This window comes from Tyto alba, unplaced genomic scaffold, assembly GCF_018691265.1.
Source record: "Tyto alba isolate M040663 unplaced genomic scaffold, T.alba_DEE_v4.0 Super-Scaffold_12, whole genome shotgun sequence".
NCBI lineage: Eukaryota > Metazoa > Chordata > Aves > Strigiformes > Tytonidae > Tyto > Tyto alba.
Window position 1 is genome coordinate 1,398,722 of NW_024881274.1, and position 20,561 is coordinate 1,419,282.

General features: G+C 40.1%; 1 protein-coding gene across 3 annotated transcripts in view; it reads right to left on the reverse strand.

Annotated features, from left to right (window-relative positions):
• NSF (N-ethylmaleimide sensitive factor, vesicle fusing ATPase) overlaps positions 1-20,561 on the reverse strand; it is an 84,443-nt gene that overhangs the window by 32,850 nt on the left and 31,032 nt on the right. For all 3 annotated transcript variants that reach the window (XM_042787326.1, XM_042787328.1, XM_032996535.2), the window contains exons 8-11: positions 17,327-17,482; positions 3,837-4,036; positions 1,806-1,971; positions 1,179-1,253 (exon numbers count right to left, since the gene is read on the reverse strand). In XM_042787326.1, the coding sequence (XP_042643260.1) occupies positions 1,179-1,253; positions 1,806-1,971; positions 3,837-4,036; positions 17,327-17,482 (597 nt within the window). The remainder of the gene's footprint in view (positions 1-1,178; positions 1,254-1,805; positions 1,972-3,836; positions 4,037-17,326; positions 17,483-20,561) is intronic.

The following is a 20,561-nucleotide window of genomic DNA, read 5'->3' on the forward strand; positions in this document are numbered from 1 at the left end:
ATATGATTCTCTGAGTTATATGGACATTTTCATCTAGTTTTCTGCAACTGAAAGGAAACAAAATCTATTAATACTCATGGTCTTGACTGTCCCTTTTTATGACTCATTATAGTTTGAGGATTTTTGCCTTTACAATAGTCAGTGCCTAGCTCAGAACATAAAATTTTCCTGTGACACTTGTATGTCTGTGGAAGGTTAGGGGAAATTGTTTTCTGTGCTCTTCCGAACTACACATCTGAAACTGCATTTTCAATCTCTAAATTAAATACAGTTCTCAACCAATTTGAGTTCCTCACTGCAAGACAGCATCATTAAGCTTTCAATCAGTCCCAGACTATTCTCTATTCAAACTTTTTTCTAGGAATTGTCTACCTCAGAACTGAGTACCACATTCTAGTCACCCTCTAGAATCCACTGTGATCTTTACTAGTCAAACTCCAGATCTCAGATGCAAAGTAGATACTTGTTTTCATGAATCTAAGATGATCTGGGCTTAATTTCTTAATAAATCTTACATTATCAGATATTCCATTATTTAACCTGCATTAGTGTCAGGCAGATGTGTACAATTACAAAAATCCCTTTTAAGTTGCTGACAGATCGCGTTCTTTTCCAGCTCACTAGAATAAATGGCTAACAGAGCTCTTCAGCCCACTTTCAGTTGTGTCAATACCAGTAATCCAGACCTGCTGATTTCAGAAACCAACAGTCAGTGCCGTTTAAAATCTGCAGTACCTGCAGTGAGAGTCACTGTTACCAGTTCACACAAATAAAATGATCTGCACTTCCTCCAAGTCAAGAACTGCTCACACACTGTACTTGCATGCTTCACAAGTTCAACAGTTCTGCAGTTTCCACCTAGGAACGGTCTGGTTCCATTACTTGGATCCCTTCATTCATGCAAGAGATTCAGGGTCCTACCTGCCCATACCTATCCATCCTGCTGGACAAAAACCGGCATCACGCCACTGGCTTATCTATATCTACCTTTAGACTTATGGTAAGTCTAAAATGGCATTTTAATTGGCTGATTAAATTTGTGTGTAATATTATGGAGGGAGCTGCATGAAGTTTAGCACCTATGCCACCCCGGTTAATTGTTCACACAATGATATATATTTGCTTTATTAATATAAGTACACGTGAGCTTATGAATTGCGCTATGCCAGCTCGCTTACCAATCTCCATCTTCACCTCCAGTCTCCCTGGTCTCAGCAGAGCCTCATCAATCAGGTCAGGTCTGTTGGTCATTCCTAAATTCAAAGTTAAAAACAAAATAAGCATTATCTGAGCTTACTAAGTGTGTCTCCAACTCCTGAACACAGCCCATAGAGCTAAGAAGATACCTCAAAAAGTCTCAAGAGAACAGACAAAAGATATCCATCTTCAGAAATATTGGAAAAGTCATGCCCTGAAGTAGAGTCAGGGCAACGGGGATCAAACCTGTACTTGTGACTATCTGCAGGGCTGCTGGCACCAGGACAACTAGACAGCACAGCCAGAGAATTCCCACCCCTTCATATGCCAATACATCAATGCATATTATTCCTTGCAAGTTTTCTTAAACTATGAAATGCTTGTTATGAAAAGCTAAAGGAGGAAATTGTAGAAGCAGCAGTATCAGTCAGTTACAGCACCATCTCCCTTTAAATCTGCTACTGATGCTTGCCAAATAGCAATCATTTAGTTTGGATTAGTCCAAACAGATCCAATACCAGTAACAACAACTTAGCTGAATTGCAATGAGGAAATTATCAGTAGCTTTCAACCAGACCCCACAACAGAGAAAGTAAGTGTCATCATACCAATCACTAGGATGTTATTGAGTTGCTCTACTCCATCAATTTTAGACAGCAGCTGGTTTACAACAGTATCATGGACTCCAGTGCTACCCGCCATGCTTCCTCTCTGCTTGCAGATTGCATCAATCTCATCAAAAATGATGATATGCACACCACTGTTTGCTCCAAGCTATTGGAGAGAAAAACATGTCAGGAATGCCACATGTCATCACTGAAAACAATCCAAACAAAACAGTAACTTCTCAACAAGCTCAGCCACACAGATACAGAACATTGATACCTCCAAGTGGTTTTAGTATCATGTGTTACATATGTACCAGACCCCTTTCCAGAGTAACGTCCTGCCATCCTCCAAAACAGGGTGGTTGGTGGACTTTGTCCAAACACAGGACTTCACAGCTGACATTGCTAAGAGAAGCAGTGTTTCAAGGAAGAGGACTAGACTGAACGAGAAAAGCACAAGCCCAAAGCTGGAACACACAGCTCAGACAAAGGGTCGCAGTACTCAGTGTCTGGGAAAGCCCTCTGAAAGGGAGACAGAGAGCAAAGCACATCTGTGGAGGGATGCACCCAATGTGGGAAATAGCCCAGGTTGTACTAAAGTCAGTAAATATACAGCTTGCCAGAGTAGCTTTGTTTTTAATATTTTTAAGGAGTCCATTCGTTCAGTGCCAATCAGGAACAGAACCGCTTATTTCCAGGTTCACTCAAAGGTGAAGCAGTTGCAGCTGGAAAGAGAACAGGATACTTTTTGTGACCGTATTATGAAGCTTTTTACCTTCAAATTCCACCTCTAAAACATCTTTTGTGGACAGTGGAGACCATGTTAACACTGGGTAAATGCGCTGTCACTGGCAATCTGCCCCAGACACAAGTCATTACAATACCAACCTTTTCGAGACCTTTTTAATCTCACAACTTGTCATCAGGACCATCCCCTCCAGCCAATATAAAGTCTATTTTAACAGGTGTGTTATTGCAAAGGAAAAGAAGCTCACAGCTTTCAGCTATCTTGCAACAACCAGAGAGAAGGAGATTGTTTACACCAGTAAGGGTTACCATGCAAAGCTGACTTAATGATTAATAAATCTTTTGCAAAAGAAAATTAAATGATTTCAAGCCACTAGTAAAATCCGCAGTCTTGTTAGGCGTAAATAAAATTAAGGGATGCAATGTCCTTTGCTAATGTCTTCTGAAAAGACTTCCCTGTATTTGACTGTAACCTGCCTGATACTGTATTTTCTTTACCAGAAAATCTATCAAGATTAAGTGATCCATAGCAGAGAAAAATGACTATAGCACACACAAAGTAAGTATTTACACCTTTGAGCTAAAGCCTGGGTTTCTGATAGCCAGCTAATGTAATGGATAAAAAAACAAGTTTGGAAAAAAACAGAATCTTTATCTCCACTTCCAGTCTCAAAGACCTATACTCTCTAGTTTTGAGACACTATTCTCATCAATTAGTTTTCTGCTCAGTAAAAATAATGATGCATTAATTATAACACTTCACAGATTATAATATACAAATAACCCAAAAACTTGAAACCATGAAAGCTTATTTCAAATTCATCTTATTTTATGTGCCACCTGAATTTAGTAGCAAAAATCCAAATAGATTAATTATATTTCCCCCACAAAAAAAGGAGAAAAGAAAAAAAAGAGAAAAATTCTTGCACTCCTATTTTTAAAGCACTTTTTGAGCAGGTCACACACCACATAATACAAAGCATAGCAGGATGGGCCCTACTTTAAAATAATTCTGCGTGGGATTTAAACAAACTTTCCATCTTCAGCATAGCTAGCTAGAAGATCAACTACCTTTTCAGGTTCTAAGATTGCTTTTTCAACTGACAGTGTGTGAATCTGTAGAACACTAATATCCAGTGACTTGCGAGGAATAGCTATAATCACAAGCTAAGCAGTGACTCAGTCTCTTAATGTAAGCAGTAATTTTCTGATTATAAACCTCCTTTCCGGTCATTCTTCAGGCACATTCATACTGACCATGCTATTTATCTATGTTTGTATTACCCTTCTTTGTTCTTCTTCTGCATCAGCAAACAGCTTGCGGATGTTGGCCTCAGATTCGCCCACATATTTATTGAGGATTTCTGGACCATTGACCACCTTTGGTTCCCTGGCATTCAGCATCTTGCCAATCTGTCTCGCCATAAGTGTTTTACCACAGCCTGGAGGTCCATACAAGAGAATGCCTTTCACATGCTTGCAGCCTAGAACAAGAGAGAACAAGTTTGGAAAGCAGACTTATGATGGAAACAGCAATATAGTAGAGAGGGAATTGCTGCTTAGTGTAGGGGTGCTTTTACAGGGATCTGGCGGAGATGTGCATTAACCTTAGCTCTGCTCAATTCCTTTATCAGTGAAATTCAAACACAAAATTGCCAGACTGGATCAGAGTCATTCCAATGATCTGGCAAGGGCCAGGAAAAATAACCCATAGAACAGCACAAATGGTCTCCCATGCATTAGGCATGCAAAGTTAATGGCCAAGGACTGGAATCCTGAATTATAACTTCTGGTTAGTAACACAAAGCAACAGAGATCACTTGGTAAACATGTGAATAACATACTTTTCAGTTCAACAAAACCCAAGAGTAGATCCCAGGGATGCTGGTCATCCCCAGGTTGTGAAGGCCTGCAGATACTCTTTTTTAACATCACCATATGCCCTGAACACCAAGCAAAGATGTACCAGCAATTTGCAGATACATAAGAAAAATGAAGCATCAGACCCTCAAAGTTACACAACTCATCATAAGCTCCCACTGTAGACATAGATCAAACACGTTAATCTGATTCTTGAATGAAAAAATTAGGAATATCATGTAATAATGTCTAACTTTTTACCCCTGTATTGGGCTTTAATGCGTCCCATATAATACATCCAGTTCTGATTGCAAGTTCATAGGACAAACACTGAGAAAACTGAAAAGGGCTTCTAAGAACCACTAGAACCATCAGCCCCCAAAGTTTGACCTGTAACTAGAAAGACCTGAAGCATTCTAATTTATTCAAATAACAGGACTTTGATCACTGTGCATGAACACTGGCATTTAAATGCTCTCCTCCAGGGAGACAGAGGATACAACAGCTGCAAGCTAACAATGGATGTGTCCCAGTCAGCAACAGGCACAAGTTTCCTAAGTGTTCACACAACTCATGATAGAGGTTCCCAAGTGTGCACAAGAAAGGTTTCCCTGAAGGATTCATGGAATTTTGGATAGACAGCTTATGAGCCCCAGACACATTATCAACTCTCTGAATATACTTATTCCTGAATATCTCACGACCTGCATTACACTATGCTAAGAGAGGTTGTGGTACCAGCATGTATCTACAATGAAGTTTGCTTTATTAATTTAATGGGACTATCAGCATTTAGGCAAGATCTAGCCAGACAGAAAAAGTAACTGGATCAAAACAAAACCTTTTTCCTGGGAGCAGTCCGAAAGGGCTGGTGTTGGAAAACCCTGAAATAGGAGAGCAGAGATCATTTATCAGCACCAAGTTTTAAACACTGTGCACCAGACTTGGGGAAAACCTCAAAGAAGTAGAAAGCTGCAGTTTCATAGCAGAGGCATCTAACTACAAAAACAGTGAAGAAAAATAGAAGTTACCTAAAGAAGAAAAGACACAGTAGCTATATACTGCTCAATTTAAAAGACATGTACAAAACATTCAGGAGCAGAGCTGGTTTGGATATTGTCTGGTCATAGAATGGTGAGGAAATGGGAGAGAAATATATAACTTATTTTGTCTAGATCTTTGTATTTCCAGCAGACCTCCTTTCTCTATTTTCCAGACAATATTGAAGACCAAAGAGTAAACACAAAGCTACAAGTAAACAAATTTATTTTCAACATTTAGGACACAACAGGTATTTCAATACTTTATTTTTTCCTGTGTAATTTCAAGTACAATAAAAAGTATTAATTCCTGACTATATCACTTCACTTTGCCCATGGAAAAGTAAAAACGGGCAAAACAGGCAGCCTACATGGACTCAAGATGTCCTTCTCAAGTTTTAGACCGTCTTGGCCACACACAGCACCAACAAGTTGACAGACTCCTGCACCTACTGCCCTTCCTCTAGAGTAATAACTAACTCATGTCACTGTTATCCTCACCGAACAGACCAGTGAAGACATCCCAAGGAAAAATACCTCCAGGAAGATGTAATCACCATAGCCTATGGGAAAACAGCACACGTGGAATCTGCCTCAACAAAAATCTCAAACACAAGTGTACACAAGTGTTCAATTACAGAGGTAGGCAGTTCAGTAGCACCTTCTCCTTTCCTCTTGCTCCATCTCACCGCTGCACAAAATCCCTATATATGTGCTCCAGACAAATGAGGAACACAAGATATCACTGTATTTGAAGATTAAAACAACCCCTGTTTTGTTTCAAAAAAATTTGTCTAAAACCTTAGAAATATTGAAGTATTAAGTGTTTGAGGTAAAAAGCCGCACATTAATTAGTGGAAACTGTTTCATGCTGTAGATGACATTCATAATGTATTCACTATTTTCTTGTAGTTTTTAAGGATGCAAACCACCCAACAAGACTCCTGCAGTGTTTAAGATACACATTAAAAGCAAAACCCAAAAAAGTAGCAAACTGATGGCACAGAACGCAGACTTAGAGGACCCAAGTTCAGTTTCTACCATCATCAAAAGTTTAACGAGCTTGGGCACATAAGAGTTTTTTGTCCCCCACACAGAATTACTTCCCCTCTGGTTTCTGGCTTGTCTCAGCTACGTGGTAAGTTCACCCCATTCCACAGAGTCCTCGTGGCTGCACAGACCTCACAGCAACGTTCTGCCTTTAAAGAACAGTACTTTGGTCCTTTATTAACTTACAAATACTCAACCGGGATTTCATTTACTCCTGAACATTATAGCGATAAAGAATTAATTTCAGTCTGACTAATTGTTTAATACAAAATAATTTCTATTATCCACATGCACTGCTCTCTCTCTCTCTTTCAAGTTGTTCACGCACTGAAATGAAGTTTCAGGAGAACATTGCTATGAGGAGCATCTGATCCCTACCAAAACCCTAGAGAGCAACAGTGCTGCATTGAATACGCACGGTAATAAAACAAAGTTTTTTCTGGGCTCCTCTGAAGATAAAAGAATTACTACAAAAATCAAGAGATCTAGCTAAGAATAATTCATTAGTCAACTTTCAGGCATCTACGAGTCAAAAACATAAACAACATATACTGTCAGTGAAGATAAATTTCACACAGGAACGAATAAGGCAGAGATAAATTTAAAGCTATTCCTGTCAAATCAATGTCACGAAAGGTATTGTTAACGTGTTTCATGGAGAAACATGATCACATATGTAGCCAAACAGCACAAAGCAGGATTTCGATGATGAGTGATGCTTTGAAGGGAAATCCCAAGCAAACTGATGCTCAGACAGCTCCACTGGGCTCAGGCAAGAGAAGCTATCAAACGGCTCCCGGCAAGTCAGGGCACATGTACATAAAAAGGCCTGGGAGCATCCTGAAAGAGGCAGGAAAATTGTGCTGCCGAGTATCATTTTTCTCTAGTTCTCTTTCAAAAAGAAAGATGAAGAACAGTCTGTTTCTACATTTTTTTTCCCCTCGTTTTCCTGCAATTCAAAATCTCTCTTCTAGAAAGAGGTACAATCTAAATAAATCCACTAGAAGCTTCTCTTCTACAGCCCCCCCCCAAATTGAACTTCTTGAAAAGCCCAAATATGCCCCACCTCCACATGAGATAACTCACCCTTAGCAAAGGGTTAAGGCTGTAACACACTGCACCTGAAGTCTCATCTCCCATAGTGGGAGTGTAAGGAAAGCAAAGGGCAAACCGGCACGGTTACAGCTGGGTGACCCTGAGGAAACAAGACAGCCTTTGCTTAGAAAGCCTCCTAGGATTTTCCCCCTCATCCTATTCTAACTTGCTGATAGTGAGAAAGCATCATCTCTTATCTAATAAATAAATTTTAATAAAATAAGGGAAGGGGAAGGGGAAGGGGAAGGGGAAGGGGAAGGGGAAGGGGAAGGGGAAGGGGAAGGGGAAGGGGAAGGGGAAGGGGAAGGGGAAGGGGAAGGGGAAGGGGAAGGGGAAGGGGAAGGGGAAGGGGAAGGGGAAGGGGAAGGGGAAGGGGAAGGGGAAGGGGAAGGGGAAGGGGAAGGGGAAGGGGAAGGGGAAGGGGAAGGGGAAGGGGAAGGAAGCTGGTCAAAGCTAGGCCACTGCTAAGTCCTCAGCTGTACCGTGCAATTCGCTGCTCACTCCGCTAGAGCAAAAATACCAGCTCTGGGCCACAGCAGGTTCCCAGGGACAACCTGACAACTACCAAACCTTACCCAGGCAAGCTCAGCCAGCGTTGGGTAGTCCACACTCAGTCTCTAGCAAGTACCAACACACATGTATGTTCCCCCACATCTGAACATCGAGGACATTACTGACCATCTGCTGCAAGACTCAGCTGCCACTGAATGGGCAACACTGAGAACTGAGGTGAGGTGGGAGAACATTCCTGAAACCAAAGCAATTAGTTCCTCTTCAAGAAAAATTGCCACAAGCTACTCCAGTAGAGACTTCCCTGTATATCTACGTTCACCTGGCTAAAATGAAAGTTTTAGACACAAGCAGGACTTTATTAAAATAGACAGGTGATGACAAACTACAAATGTTATGTCTCAAATCACAGTGGGATCCTATGCACCACAGAGGAATTTTGATTAAGTTTATCTCCCTTTTGTTGATTTCAACAATGCAGCCCAAATGTCAATACTATTATGAGAAACTTATAAACACAAATTATTAGCAGTGCAGACATCTCTAACTTGTTAAGCTTACCATTAGGACTCCAAATCAAAGGTCATTCCTGTAATGTGATACTTAATTATGCAATTTAATGACATACAGTCAGAGGCTGAATGGGTATGTTAACAGGAACCAAAATACACCAATATGAGAAACATTCTACACAAAATATCAAGGAAAAAATGTAAAAACTGGTAAGAACAGGAGAGTTACTAGTGTTAGCAAGAGAAGCCAAACAGTATTTTGAACCAGAATGTCACTGACTCAAAGACAAGACAAGCTATTTGTTCAACTCTCACTATTCACTTTTTTTTTTTGAAAGATCAGAAGCAATGTTTTAGTATAATAGGTATTTTCTACTTGGGAGTGTAATTCCCCTTTTAATTAAAATCAAAGCATTCTGGTGTGATTGTTATCATTCAGATGCACCTATCGGGAATCTGCATCGATAGTAAAGTACCGATGCTGAATACATCAGGGAGAGATGCTTATCTTTGCACATTCATCTTCAAGCAGGTTAGAGTAAGATCAGGGTTCCCAGACTTCACCTGCCACACAGACAAAATTTCCCCAAAAATATAGCCGGGTGGAATTTCCCTCTCCTCTCATCCTGTAAACCCAGCATTATTCCAGCCTACATCACTGCCTCCAGTTAATCTCCCTGTAGGATTTACATGCTACCGACAAGTAGCAAGACTGAAGTAGCTTGTTTCTGTTTTTAATTCAAAACAGAGACAGGGAAAGGATTACACCTGAAAGAGAAGTTTGTATTTTCAGTGGACCACAGTGGACCAATAGCCAGTTTTTTTGATCTATCATGTCATTTCCCACTGTAAAGAAAAGACAACCAAATCAATAAGTTCTTCCTAGATATCTGAAAACAGCTTTCTCGTATCTTGTTTGGCTGTGAGAAGTTTAATGCATGCATATATAGGGAGGCAATAACTAGATTTACGACAATGGCAGGATATATATCAATTTCTGATAGAATGTGATAAAAATTAGAGTAAATCCGCTTTAGAGAACCTTCCAACAGAATGCCTTTGTCTACATAAACAAAGTCATGACTCTCAGAAAAAGGGATTTTGATAAGAATATACACAAAACAAACCAGTCTTCAAAAGAAGTCATCACTAGCAAAAGAGTAAATGCCTCTGCTTCTTATTAAAGGAGCTACAAAAATGTAGCTAATTTAAGACGAAGATGGTGCAGAGCTGTTGGATGGATTGCTGAACACAGCAGCTGATGTTTACAGTAAAATCCCACCTGGATGTTAATAGCCATAAATCTCATCAGCATTTTCTACTGTTTGGAATAAAGCTGGATCATTTCTGTCTACTTAGAAAGTCAACATGGTATAATTTGTAAATGCCTTATGGAACACTTACCCGCAGAGAATTACAGAGTAAACAAGTATCAACATAACAGGGTCACTGGGATGTCTCAAGGACTGGTTTTCCAGCTAGAAAAAAAATTATAGTTGCCAAGCAGTGGTGATGATGCCTGCTAACTAACACCACAACTGCAGCCATATGAATTAAGAGCAAAAGTCCTCTCAGTATCTGGTGATGACTCTGGCCATCAACACAGAAATGCAGAAATTCCTTGCAGCATATCTGGTGTAAAGCCCCTTCCCTTCCTTCTAAGCCTGCCATCTGCGTCCTTCACTTCACATTTCCATATTCCTGTGTTGAAAGAGCAAACATTTTTCTCTCCTCGCCATGCAGAAATCTGAAGCCCTCTCTTTCATATCCCTCCTACTGGTCTCTTTACAAGGCTGAAGATCTTCAAGCCAATTCACTCTGGGTACAGAAGTTTTTCTGATTCAAACATCCTGATGTCCTCCAAAGTTTTTCCAGTTTTACTGCATCCTTTCTGATACAAAGACCAAGACTGCATCCAGCAATTCAATAGGTGAGCAAATTAAAGATTTACACAGTGGCATAATTATGTACTATTTTGTGGGGTTTTATTTAATTCTTAATTATTACCAAATTCAAGTAGGAATTGACTGACCCCTACTCTGTCTTTGAGAAATTGTTTTTGTAGATCTACTGGAGCCCCAGAATTTTGCTCAAGTGGAAAATCAGCACTGCCAGAATTTTACAAGTTGTGATTTTCATGCACATCATTCTTCACCGATCAACATGAGGTTTCATTTGTTGTTTTATTGCTGAGTCACTCAGTCTCAAAAAGTCCTTCTGCAGAACCACACAACAGTACAGGTTGGAAGGGTCCTCTGGAGATCTTGTTCAACGCCACTGTGCAAAGCAGGTTCACCTAGAGCAGGCTGCCCAGTGCATACGCCACCCTTCCCAGTTTTGTGTCATCTGCAGACTTGCTAAGGGTGCACTCCATCCCATCATCCAGGTCATTAATGAAGAGCTTAAACACTATTGGTCCCAGTAGGAACATGTGGGATTCACCACTAGAGACTGGCCTCCATACAGGCATTGTGCTGCTGGTCACAACTCTTCGAGCCCAGCAGTTAAGCCAATTTTCAGTCCACTGTGCTGCCCACTTACCTGGTCAGTCTTCCAGCAGTTTCTTCTACAAGGGAGACAGTGTGGAGAGCCATAATATATTTGAGATAAAAATCCACAGCTCTCCCCTCATCCCCTCAGCTAGTCATTTCATTGTAGAATGCTATCAGGTTGGTTAAACACAATTTCTACTTCATAAAAGCACGCTGACCACTCGTGATCACCTTATCCTTCATTTATCTGGAAATGGTCTCCATAATAATTAGTTGCTCCATCACCCTCCCAGAAACTGACAGTGAGGCAGACAGGCCTGTAGTACCTGGCTTCTCCTGCTTGCCCTCCTTGGAGACAGGAGTGACACTTGCTTTCTTCCAGTCCTCAAGAATGTCTCCTGATTGTACTAATCTTGCAGAGAGAACTGAGAGTGGCCTCACAGTGACACGGGCCAGCTTTCCCAGCACTCATGAGTGTATCCATCAGACCGCAACTGCAATTAGGTTTTAAGCTTAGATTCATTTCAACAGCTTCCTTTCCCAAGTCATTCATGAACACACTAAACAGCAGAGAACACTGCAGAACATGACTGCAACTCTTCTCCACTTTTTGCAGACCAGCTATTCCTACAATTGTTCCGTCAACCATTTATCCAGCCACACATGACCTCTCCTCACATTATTAGCTTCTTCACTTCCTTCAAGTTTTTACAATATGGGAGATGCTTGGGTGGTCTGATGTCAATCTCTGTTGTTTTAAGAAGGTGAAGGAAAAGACAGATGTCAGGGACTTCCTAGCTGTCCTCCCCAAAGAAAGTGCACACAAAGGTCTTTTTAGGTATGTGGAGGAAGAGTTAGGTGACCAGATTCAGCCTCACTGGCCACAGGGAACCACGTGCTTCAGAGGGAGTAGAGCACTTCATTTTTTTTAATCATATTAGGAGAAGAAAACCCAGGAAAGCATTGGTCCACTTCTCAATAAAGAAGAAAAGCTAACAGCAGAAAGGGCCAAGTTCAAACTGCTAAATACTTTTTAACACATATGAAGACTTCATGTGTCATGTGGTGGCTAATATTAATATCGGTGACAAATGGGCAAGAATAGGAAATAGGAGCAGGAAAAGAACAAGAGACAGTTCACAAGAGTATTAGATATTTGCAGATTACCTGGACACAAACATCCAAGAGCACTCAGAGTGGGTGAAATCACCTCAAAGTCACTGAGAACTTAGAGTGGGTGAAACACTGCGGCAAAGAACATGAATGTCATCCTTCACGTTATTAAGGGAAGAGAGCCGTGGGGTTGGACTAAATCTAGGGAGATCCCTCTCAATCTCAGCTATTTTCTGATTGTGTGGTATAGAGTCATCACTAACTTAATTCATAAAAATTCTGGCACAGTGACTTTTTAAGTAGGTAGAAGAAAACAAGGATACGAGAAATAGCCAAAATGAATTTATTAGATGAGCCTGAGACAACTTCCCTCTAGGAAAGCGTAGGGGATCACACGTAAAGGGTTTGAGAAAACAAATAAAGCAAGAGAGAGAGATTTAAACTTTCATAAAGATATAAATAGGCCTTATACATCTTCATAAACATACAGGAAAAACACAGGCTGAATGAAGTTAAAAGTATACGAAAAGTGGACACAAAAAAACCCCACAAACTTTAAAGTACAACAGGAAATGATCCATCCTGAATTTACTGGTATGCAGTGCTTTAATAGCCTGAAGATGGAACAGACTGGACCTATTAAATCTGCACATTACAAAGCCAAGATCTACAAATACGATGGGCAAGATTAAATTCATTTAAAAACAATGTAACTTGATGCACAAGTTTCTAAATTGGGGTTGAAATAATTAACTGCATGTTGCAAAACAAAAAAAATCATCATATTGAGGATTATAAACTGGCACATATACCATGGCACAGACAAAATCTGCCAAATGACCTGGAACTGATCAGCACCTCCGTTACTGTGCATTTTGGTCAACACAGTTCTAAGCAGTGAAGAATGACCAAGGGAAGAAAAACAACTATCGGTGATCTAGAGTTTATGAGAAACAGCTTAAGAATCTGAGATCTAGCCTTGAGAATACCAAAGAGAAACACGAACAGACAAGTATGTAAAAGCCTCATCCAAAAGCGTAATAGGAATAAACAATATACAATGAATTGCTGCAAGACTGAGAAGAAACACTTGCAAAATTTTGACAGTAAAGATGCTCTAAGTAGTAGAACAGGCTGCCTTGGGAAGTTCTGGCATTTCTATCACCTCAGTTACAAGTCAGACCTGTCTGACACTGACTTTTCATTAAAATTATCCTATTTTCAGAATAAAGTGGATGAGATTCTTTCCATTATTTTTCTTCTCTTATAGTTTCTGACTATTTCAAGAACATTAATGTATTAATTTTTAAGACAGGTTAAAAGACAAGCCTCCACTTCACAGGCAGAATCCACGAAAGAAAGTAGTATCTGAGTATCTGCTAATTTAAATGTTCATCTTGTGTTCTGTTAATACTTCACTTTCATATAGTGAGCTCTACCTCACAAATACAGAGTACTGAAACCAACTGATCCCAAGAGGTCAGAGGACAAGTTAAGATTGTTACCAGGAACTAGAAATCACCTTGGAAAAGCCTGATTTAACCTACTTATTGATGGCAACAGGAGACAATGGGGAATTTGGGTTCCATTTCAATCTCTTAAAAGAAGCGTGACCTCTAACACCAAACATTTCTATATCTGTTATTAAACTGTAACAATAACATGCACATACAGAATCTGCTTTTTCAGCAGCCTCTACAATGACTAATCTACCACACAAGTCAGAAAAATCACTTCCCTGCTGAAAATCCAGATTGTGTTTCAATGCATGGAGACACTAGAGTGTTCTTTAAAAAGAAAAACAAAGGGAAGGGGAAGAACAGTGTTATAATAACTATTCAGCAATCATCTTCATGTTAGACAATGGCACAAGCCATTGAATGAACTAAATTTAAAGTCTCAACAGAAAAAAAAAGAACAGCATTTAACACTGATGTGAAGAAAGGGTTTATCTGCAGGAACAGTTTAGAAAAATGTATTATTTATCAAATAAAAGGAGGAACTTTAGTTTGAGCAAGAGGATGCTTTGAACTGCAACAAAGAGTAACCAAAACCAGTCTGCCATTCACCACGAAGTTGCATAGCTTTATGATGAGCTGCACGTAACAGAGATGCATCCAGAAAGGGTTTGAAAACAAGGATGATTTCCTAGAAACACAGCTTTTGTAGGACATCAGTGTCCTGCAAGTGTAAAGTTCCTTCCTTGGAAGTATCAGTCATACCACAGTGAGGCCTCATGGACAGCACGAAAAAGGGGTGCCCCTTTTGTTTCAAGACACTTTCCTCAATCCTCATTCAGATAAGGATTTACTTCCATTTGGCAGTCACAAGATTATTAAGAGTCAAGCATTAGGTGAACGATAACAGCACTGCTGATGTTTATACTGCAAAAGAATCTCCAGTAAATGACTGTGAAACTGTAGCCTTAAAAGCAATCAGCTTCAATTGATGAAGGTGCCAGGGTGGTTCAAAAGTGGCCTTACGCCTGCTGCCCACTGCCTTCCTCCTGCTGCCCCTGCATTCATGTAGCTGTGTCACATCAAGCCAACCAGGGAGTTAACCTAGCTGAATGCTAACCCTATAATACTTTTTTATTAGTAGAATTTTTTGCTTCCAATTGTATTAGCTCTCTACAGAGCCATACAAGCTCAAAGCTACCACAGTAGAGGTGGCAGATACATGTGCAGGAAAAGCATGGATAGGGAAAACTAAATTGCCCCCTTCCAGGGCAGCAGGGAGCTATGGCAAGGTTTAATGACCAGCTGAGGTTGATCTAAGATTTCTTTTCTTGGATAAACCAGATTGTAGCATCAGAGTAGTATTTACACCCTTGGATGGTATGGTTAACTAATGTTGATTTATATGCTCCAAACCCAGAACATTCCTTGGAAGTTAGATAAACCACACACAAATTGCAAGTAATTTTTGAAGGGTCTGTAGAGCCTCTGTGTAGTTATGGGACAGAAATATTTATTGCATTTGGCATGGAAGTTGCTGTCTGTGAGCACTGGGCAAAAAACAGAAATGGGTGAGCACTAGAGCACCAGATAGCAAGCAAATTCTTTCTTTTCCTTCCCCAATAAATTACATACAAAGGTGAACAGCTGTCACACTGACATTTCAGATCTGAAATATAGTTAAGAGCAAGTTATAACTAAGGCAAAGAAAATGAATGTCAGAAAGTTTTGTTTTTTCAAATTTCAGATAAGCTCTTTAGCCCCTAGGGTTAATCAGAGCTAGAGAGCTCTGTTTGGAGCCTACCTTCTTACCAGAAAAATGTTTCTTTGTATAGTATGTGTGTAAACATGCACAAGTAAGGGTATATGTATTTATATAAATAATATGGCACAATTTTAATTCATTGCCCAGGGTAATCAAAATACTAGTGGTCCTTCAGAGAATCTTTTTCTTCCAGTATTAAGCAACATCAATTAACAAGAGGAACCATCTAAGCAGCACACCCTGCAAAGCAGCTCACAACCTCAGCCTGCAGTCAGCAAGGTTTCTGACCTCCTCCAGAGGTACCCAATGGAGATGTAGGTCCTCCATGGCAAGGTTAGCTTCTGCATGTCGTTTCCAAAGAGTGCCCAGTTGTCAGGTTAATCCAGCTAAGGATAATACCAAGGGAATGTAATCGTAGCCTGACACATGAGTGCTTAACATGCTGCCAGACTGCATGCAGCCAGGGAAGTTGTATAGGTGAAGCTATAGCAAAATGAAAGCAAGTTCTAATTACCTCTAGTCTACTAACATATTTCTCATCACAGTCCAGTGACACTGATAAGAATTCCCAAAGTCTAAATTTTTCACCTTCACAAATCGTCACAGCTAAGGACTCTGCACTGCAGCCATGAATACACGATAGCTGCTTCAAAAGCTAAAAATATTTAAAGTATGGGATGTTGGTCCATCCACAGGCCAGCTCCCAGCAACATTTCTCAACTGAACACAAAATAGGGTCTAGGTAAAAGCTTTTCCTTCTATAGCCAGCACTATTTCTCTCATCTCCTCTCTCTGCAGAGCAGCTAAGTATTTAACAAATTTAAGCATTTGATATTCTCAAATAGAGACACAGAAGTTATGACTTGCTCACAGCCACAAAAAACAAGAGAACCAAGATCAGTCCCCAAAAGGCCTTGGCTATCAGATCGATATGAATTAAAAAGGCAGGAGAGTGAGAATCATGCACTAATTGGATTTAGCCTACAGGGTTTCCTCAGTGTTTCTCCGTAAGTGTTCAAATCGCTAAGAAAAGACCTACCACAAGCACTGGATAAGGACACGCTTTACACAGCCACACACAAACAGGATGTATCTTCTGATGAAAATCTGTTCTGTAATCAAAATCTTGATTGCTTCATTTGTAGGGAGAAGGAAGGTGGATCAAGAAATATAAACATTCACAGAAATTATACAGCTATGGATTCCAAGTTTAAATATGAACCCACAGAGATTATATTCAAAGAACGAGGACCAGATATAACATCCCTAACCACTTTATATGGCAAAATAAGATACCTGCAGCTGCATATTGCTTACTAAAAATTAAAACCGGTACCATTTATCTGCCTGCCAGCACATGTTTACAAAGTAATGGGACTGCCTTTCCTACCCCCGACCCAAAAAAAAAAAGTTATATTTAGAATCTGTGCTTTTATTTCACAAACTCCAAGACATGCCATGGCCTGTGCATCCTCTCCAGCATTTCAAATCTGACCAAGCATAGATCACACAAGATACTGTATTTATTGGGCTAACACTGTGAGCAGGACATAGGTTTATAGTGCAACTGCCAGGACAACAGATATTTAATATACAAGGCAGGATCATCAAGACAGAATTTCTTTTGATCTATATAGACACCCCATTGCCAGCAAGTCAGGAATAGGAGCATTCAGTCTCACCACTATGAATAAATGAAGCATTCAAAAGAATAGGGAGCATTTTGGAAAATTACTCAGTTAAACCATATATGTCATTTGTACAGACCCCTAAGCAACTACCATGTTACAGCATCATAAGGTTGTTGATATCCAGTCTTTACAGACCAGAAACAGGCCTGCATCCTGTACCCCAGCCATACTTCTCTGGAGTATACTCACCCATTTGCTCCACGATTTCAGGTGGAAAAACTCGAGAAGCAAAAGCTCGCCGGAAAATATCTGAGAATTCTTTGTCAAGACCCCCAATGCCCATTTTCTCAAAATTCCAGTCTGGGTTGATGATTGACTGGCGGTTCTCCTTGGTCTTAGATTTACCTGGAAGAATAAAAAAAAAAAAGGAAAAAAAAAAATCATTTCAAACATGTAGCACAGCAGAATTACAGCAACTAGAAGTACAAACGCCAGAAGAGTTCTACCAGGTCAGACCCATGTCCAGCTAACTCAGCGTTTGGTTTCATCACGTTTAGGCAGGAGGATGCACTACGGCAGGGACGCCAAGAGCAGGATACCAGAGACTCAGCTTACTTAGTAAACTGTTTTCCCAGCCTTCCAAGCATCCTGTTCAGGGATTTCTCAGGCCAGGTGTTGCACCCATGTATTTAAGAACTCACGGTAGATTTCTCTGCCACAAGTTTACCCAAGTCCCCAGGGACCCATGTAAACTCAGTACCCAGAGTGCCCTACAGCACCTAGCTCACCATGCCTGCTACAGGTTGCACAACCAAACACCTCCCTCCCTGTGTCTGAGCCAGCTGCTAACAGCCTCATTCCATGTCCCCCAGGTCTTACATCTGAAGAGACAGTAAATAGTGTAGCAGCCACTCTCTTTCAGGCTGCCTGGGATGATAATAGGTTTGTCACGTATCCTCTTCAGTCATGCCTTTTCCAGACAGAGCAGTTCTCGCGACTTCTTCCTTATGCAGCAGCTGCTCCACACTTGAGCACCCTTGCTCTCCTCTCAGTCTTCTCTACTTCTACTACATCCTTTGACAGACAGGTAGACTAGAACTGCATGCACTCTGTGGTTTGTCTGTATCTTAAATGCAGGTACAAAATTATGCTCCATTTCATTCATATTCCTTTACTAATAATGTATAATAATATATAATATAATAATATAATATAATAATAATATAATAATTCTTAACAACAGGGCTCAGACTGCTACTGAGCATGGGTACAGCATCTCCTTGAAACTATCACACCTGGGATCTTAGCCCAAAACAGCAATAATTCTTGACTGAAGTTAGGAGTATTCTTCCTCCCATGCATCACTTTACACTTATGTATATGACTACCCTGTGCCATTGTATTTCTTAATCCCTCAGCTCCATAAAAGCAAGCTTTGTCACCTCATTACTCAGCTTTTTTTCCAGTTTATTCAATAATTAGAATGAAAAGCAAAGGCCCCAGCAGAGATTCACGCTGAACTCCACTGGCACTGGCTATTTAATTCTACCCTTTCATCACTCATCCACCCATGCAAGGACCTTCTCTCTTACTGATCACTGTTTAGTTTCCTTTTAAATAAACTTTGATAAAGAACTTTGCCAAAAGAGCTCTGAAAAACGAGCAGACTATGTCAGCCCTTATGCCCCTGCTTTTTGATTCCTGCAGTGAACTCTGGTGGGGTCATGAGGTAGGACTGCCCTTACAGAAGACAGGCTGACCCTTCCCAGTACATCACCTTTCTATAAATATCCACTAATTTAATTATTTATTACAATTTCTGTTGTTTTTTGTTTTTTGTTTTTTTTCTGTGCAGATTTCAAGTTCGAAGATCTGTAGCTCTCCAGACCTCCTCTGGAATCCTTTTAGAAACAGACAGCACATCCATCATCTTCCAGTCCTCAGGTACAAGAGCAATTTTAAGCAAGGTTACGCAAAGCAGTTACGAGGTCAGCTAATTCCTTTACAACTCAGAAATAGAAAAGCCAGTCTTGGTAAACTACCACTGTTCATTTTGCCTGTTTGTTCCACAACCTTTTCTAGAGCTACTTCAAGTTGAGCCAGATCCCCTAAGCACAGTTTTGTAGTCTCCCTGCAGAGTGGAACAGCCCTCCTCTCCCTCCTGCTGACAAACCACACAAGTTTTTGTCTTACAGACCTCCTTATACCCTTTTCAGAGAAGCTTCAAAGTAATCAAGGCATTCAGGAGATACACAATAAGCACAAATGCTACTTTAAGAATACTGTTGAGATGCTAACAGTCAAATCCATGTAGTCTCGCCTGATGTTTATTTGAGGGAATTCATAAACAAGCACTCTCATCAGTTAGATCAAAGATTGCCAACAGCTTTCAGCAACATCACTTTGCTTAATTACTGGAGAAACCAACAGTAATATAAAAATCCAGAAAGAAAGCAAAGACTCTGAAGATTATCCTTAACTTGTGCAGAAATTGGAAGTCCTGTATTTTCTTAGACTTACACAGTGCTTTACAGGATTGGCCCTGGGGACCATTATCTCCCCTAAAAAGCCAGCCAGGGCAAACTACCATTGTGCATTTGGCTAATTTGTTCCATAACCTCTTCTGGAAATACTTCAAGTCAAGCCAGATAATGAACTAGTATCCAGAAGGCCAGCAAACACACTAAATAAAAGTTCTGTGTTAGCTGAAGTAGACTGTTATTAATCTTTGTCTAAACAGACCTGGAATCAATACTTCAATTCCTAGTGCAGCAAAATAAACAAATAAGAACATGCCTCTAATGCACACGTTAGAGACACCATGGTAGAATGTGTAACATATAGCACTAATACATAGTACCATGCAGGGCAGCAGTGAGCATCTGATTCACTGATCACTGCATTTATTACCGCACTGCTCCAGTACAGTTTTTAGATCAGACCACTCAGCCAAGGATGTTTCTCTTCCTGTAGATCTTAGCCTACACCCCCCCCTTCTGGCTGCATCTGATCACAATAAAATTCTTGCAGATTGAATTAAAACATCATCCCTTGGTTTTATAACACATAATTTTACGCTAAATAGAAGAAATAGAATTGGCATTATTTTTTTAACAATCACAATTCTATTGAAAAAAATAAAGGCCCTTTATTGAAGGCAGTGCTCAGTCACACTTACTTTATCTCCTCAGAATTTAATTATTCACAACTTTACAATTCTCCAGAGACTAACAAAGCACATTAAGTAGCTCTGCCTCAGATCAATGAACAGATTAAATAAAGTACAAATCTGACAGAAGTAAATTGAGGCATAAGCAACTCTTTTGCCTTGTCTGCAGACAATGACATTGAATCACAGTAACAGATTCCTATTTCTAATCCATCAGCTCTCCGAGAGGGCCACTCTTCACACCTATACATGCTAGGAAACAGATCACAGGTCACTATATGGCTTTGAATATTCGACAAGTAAAATATCACTGCT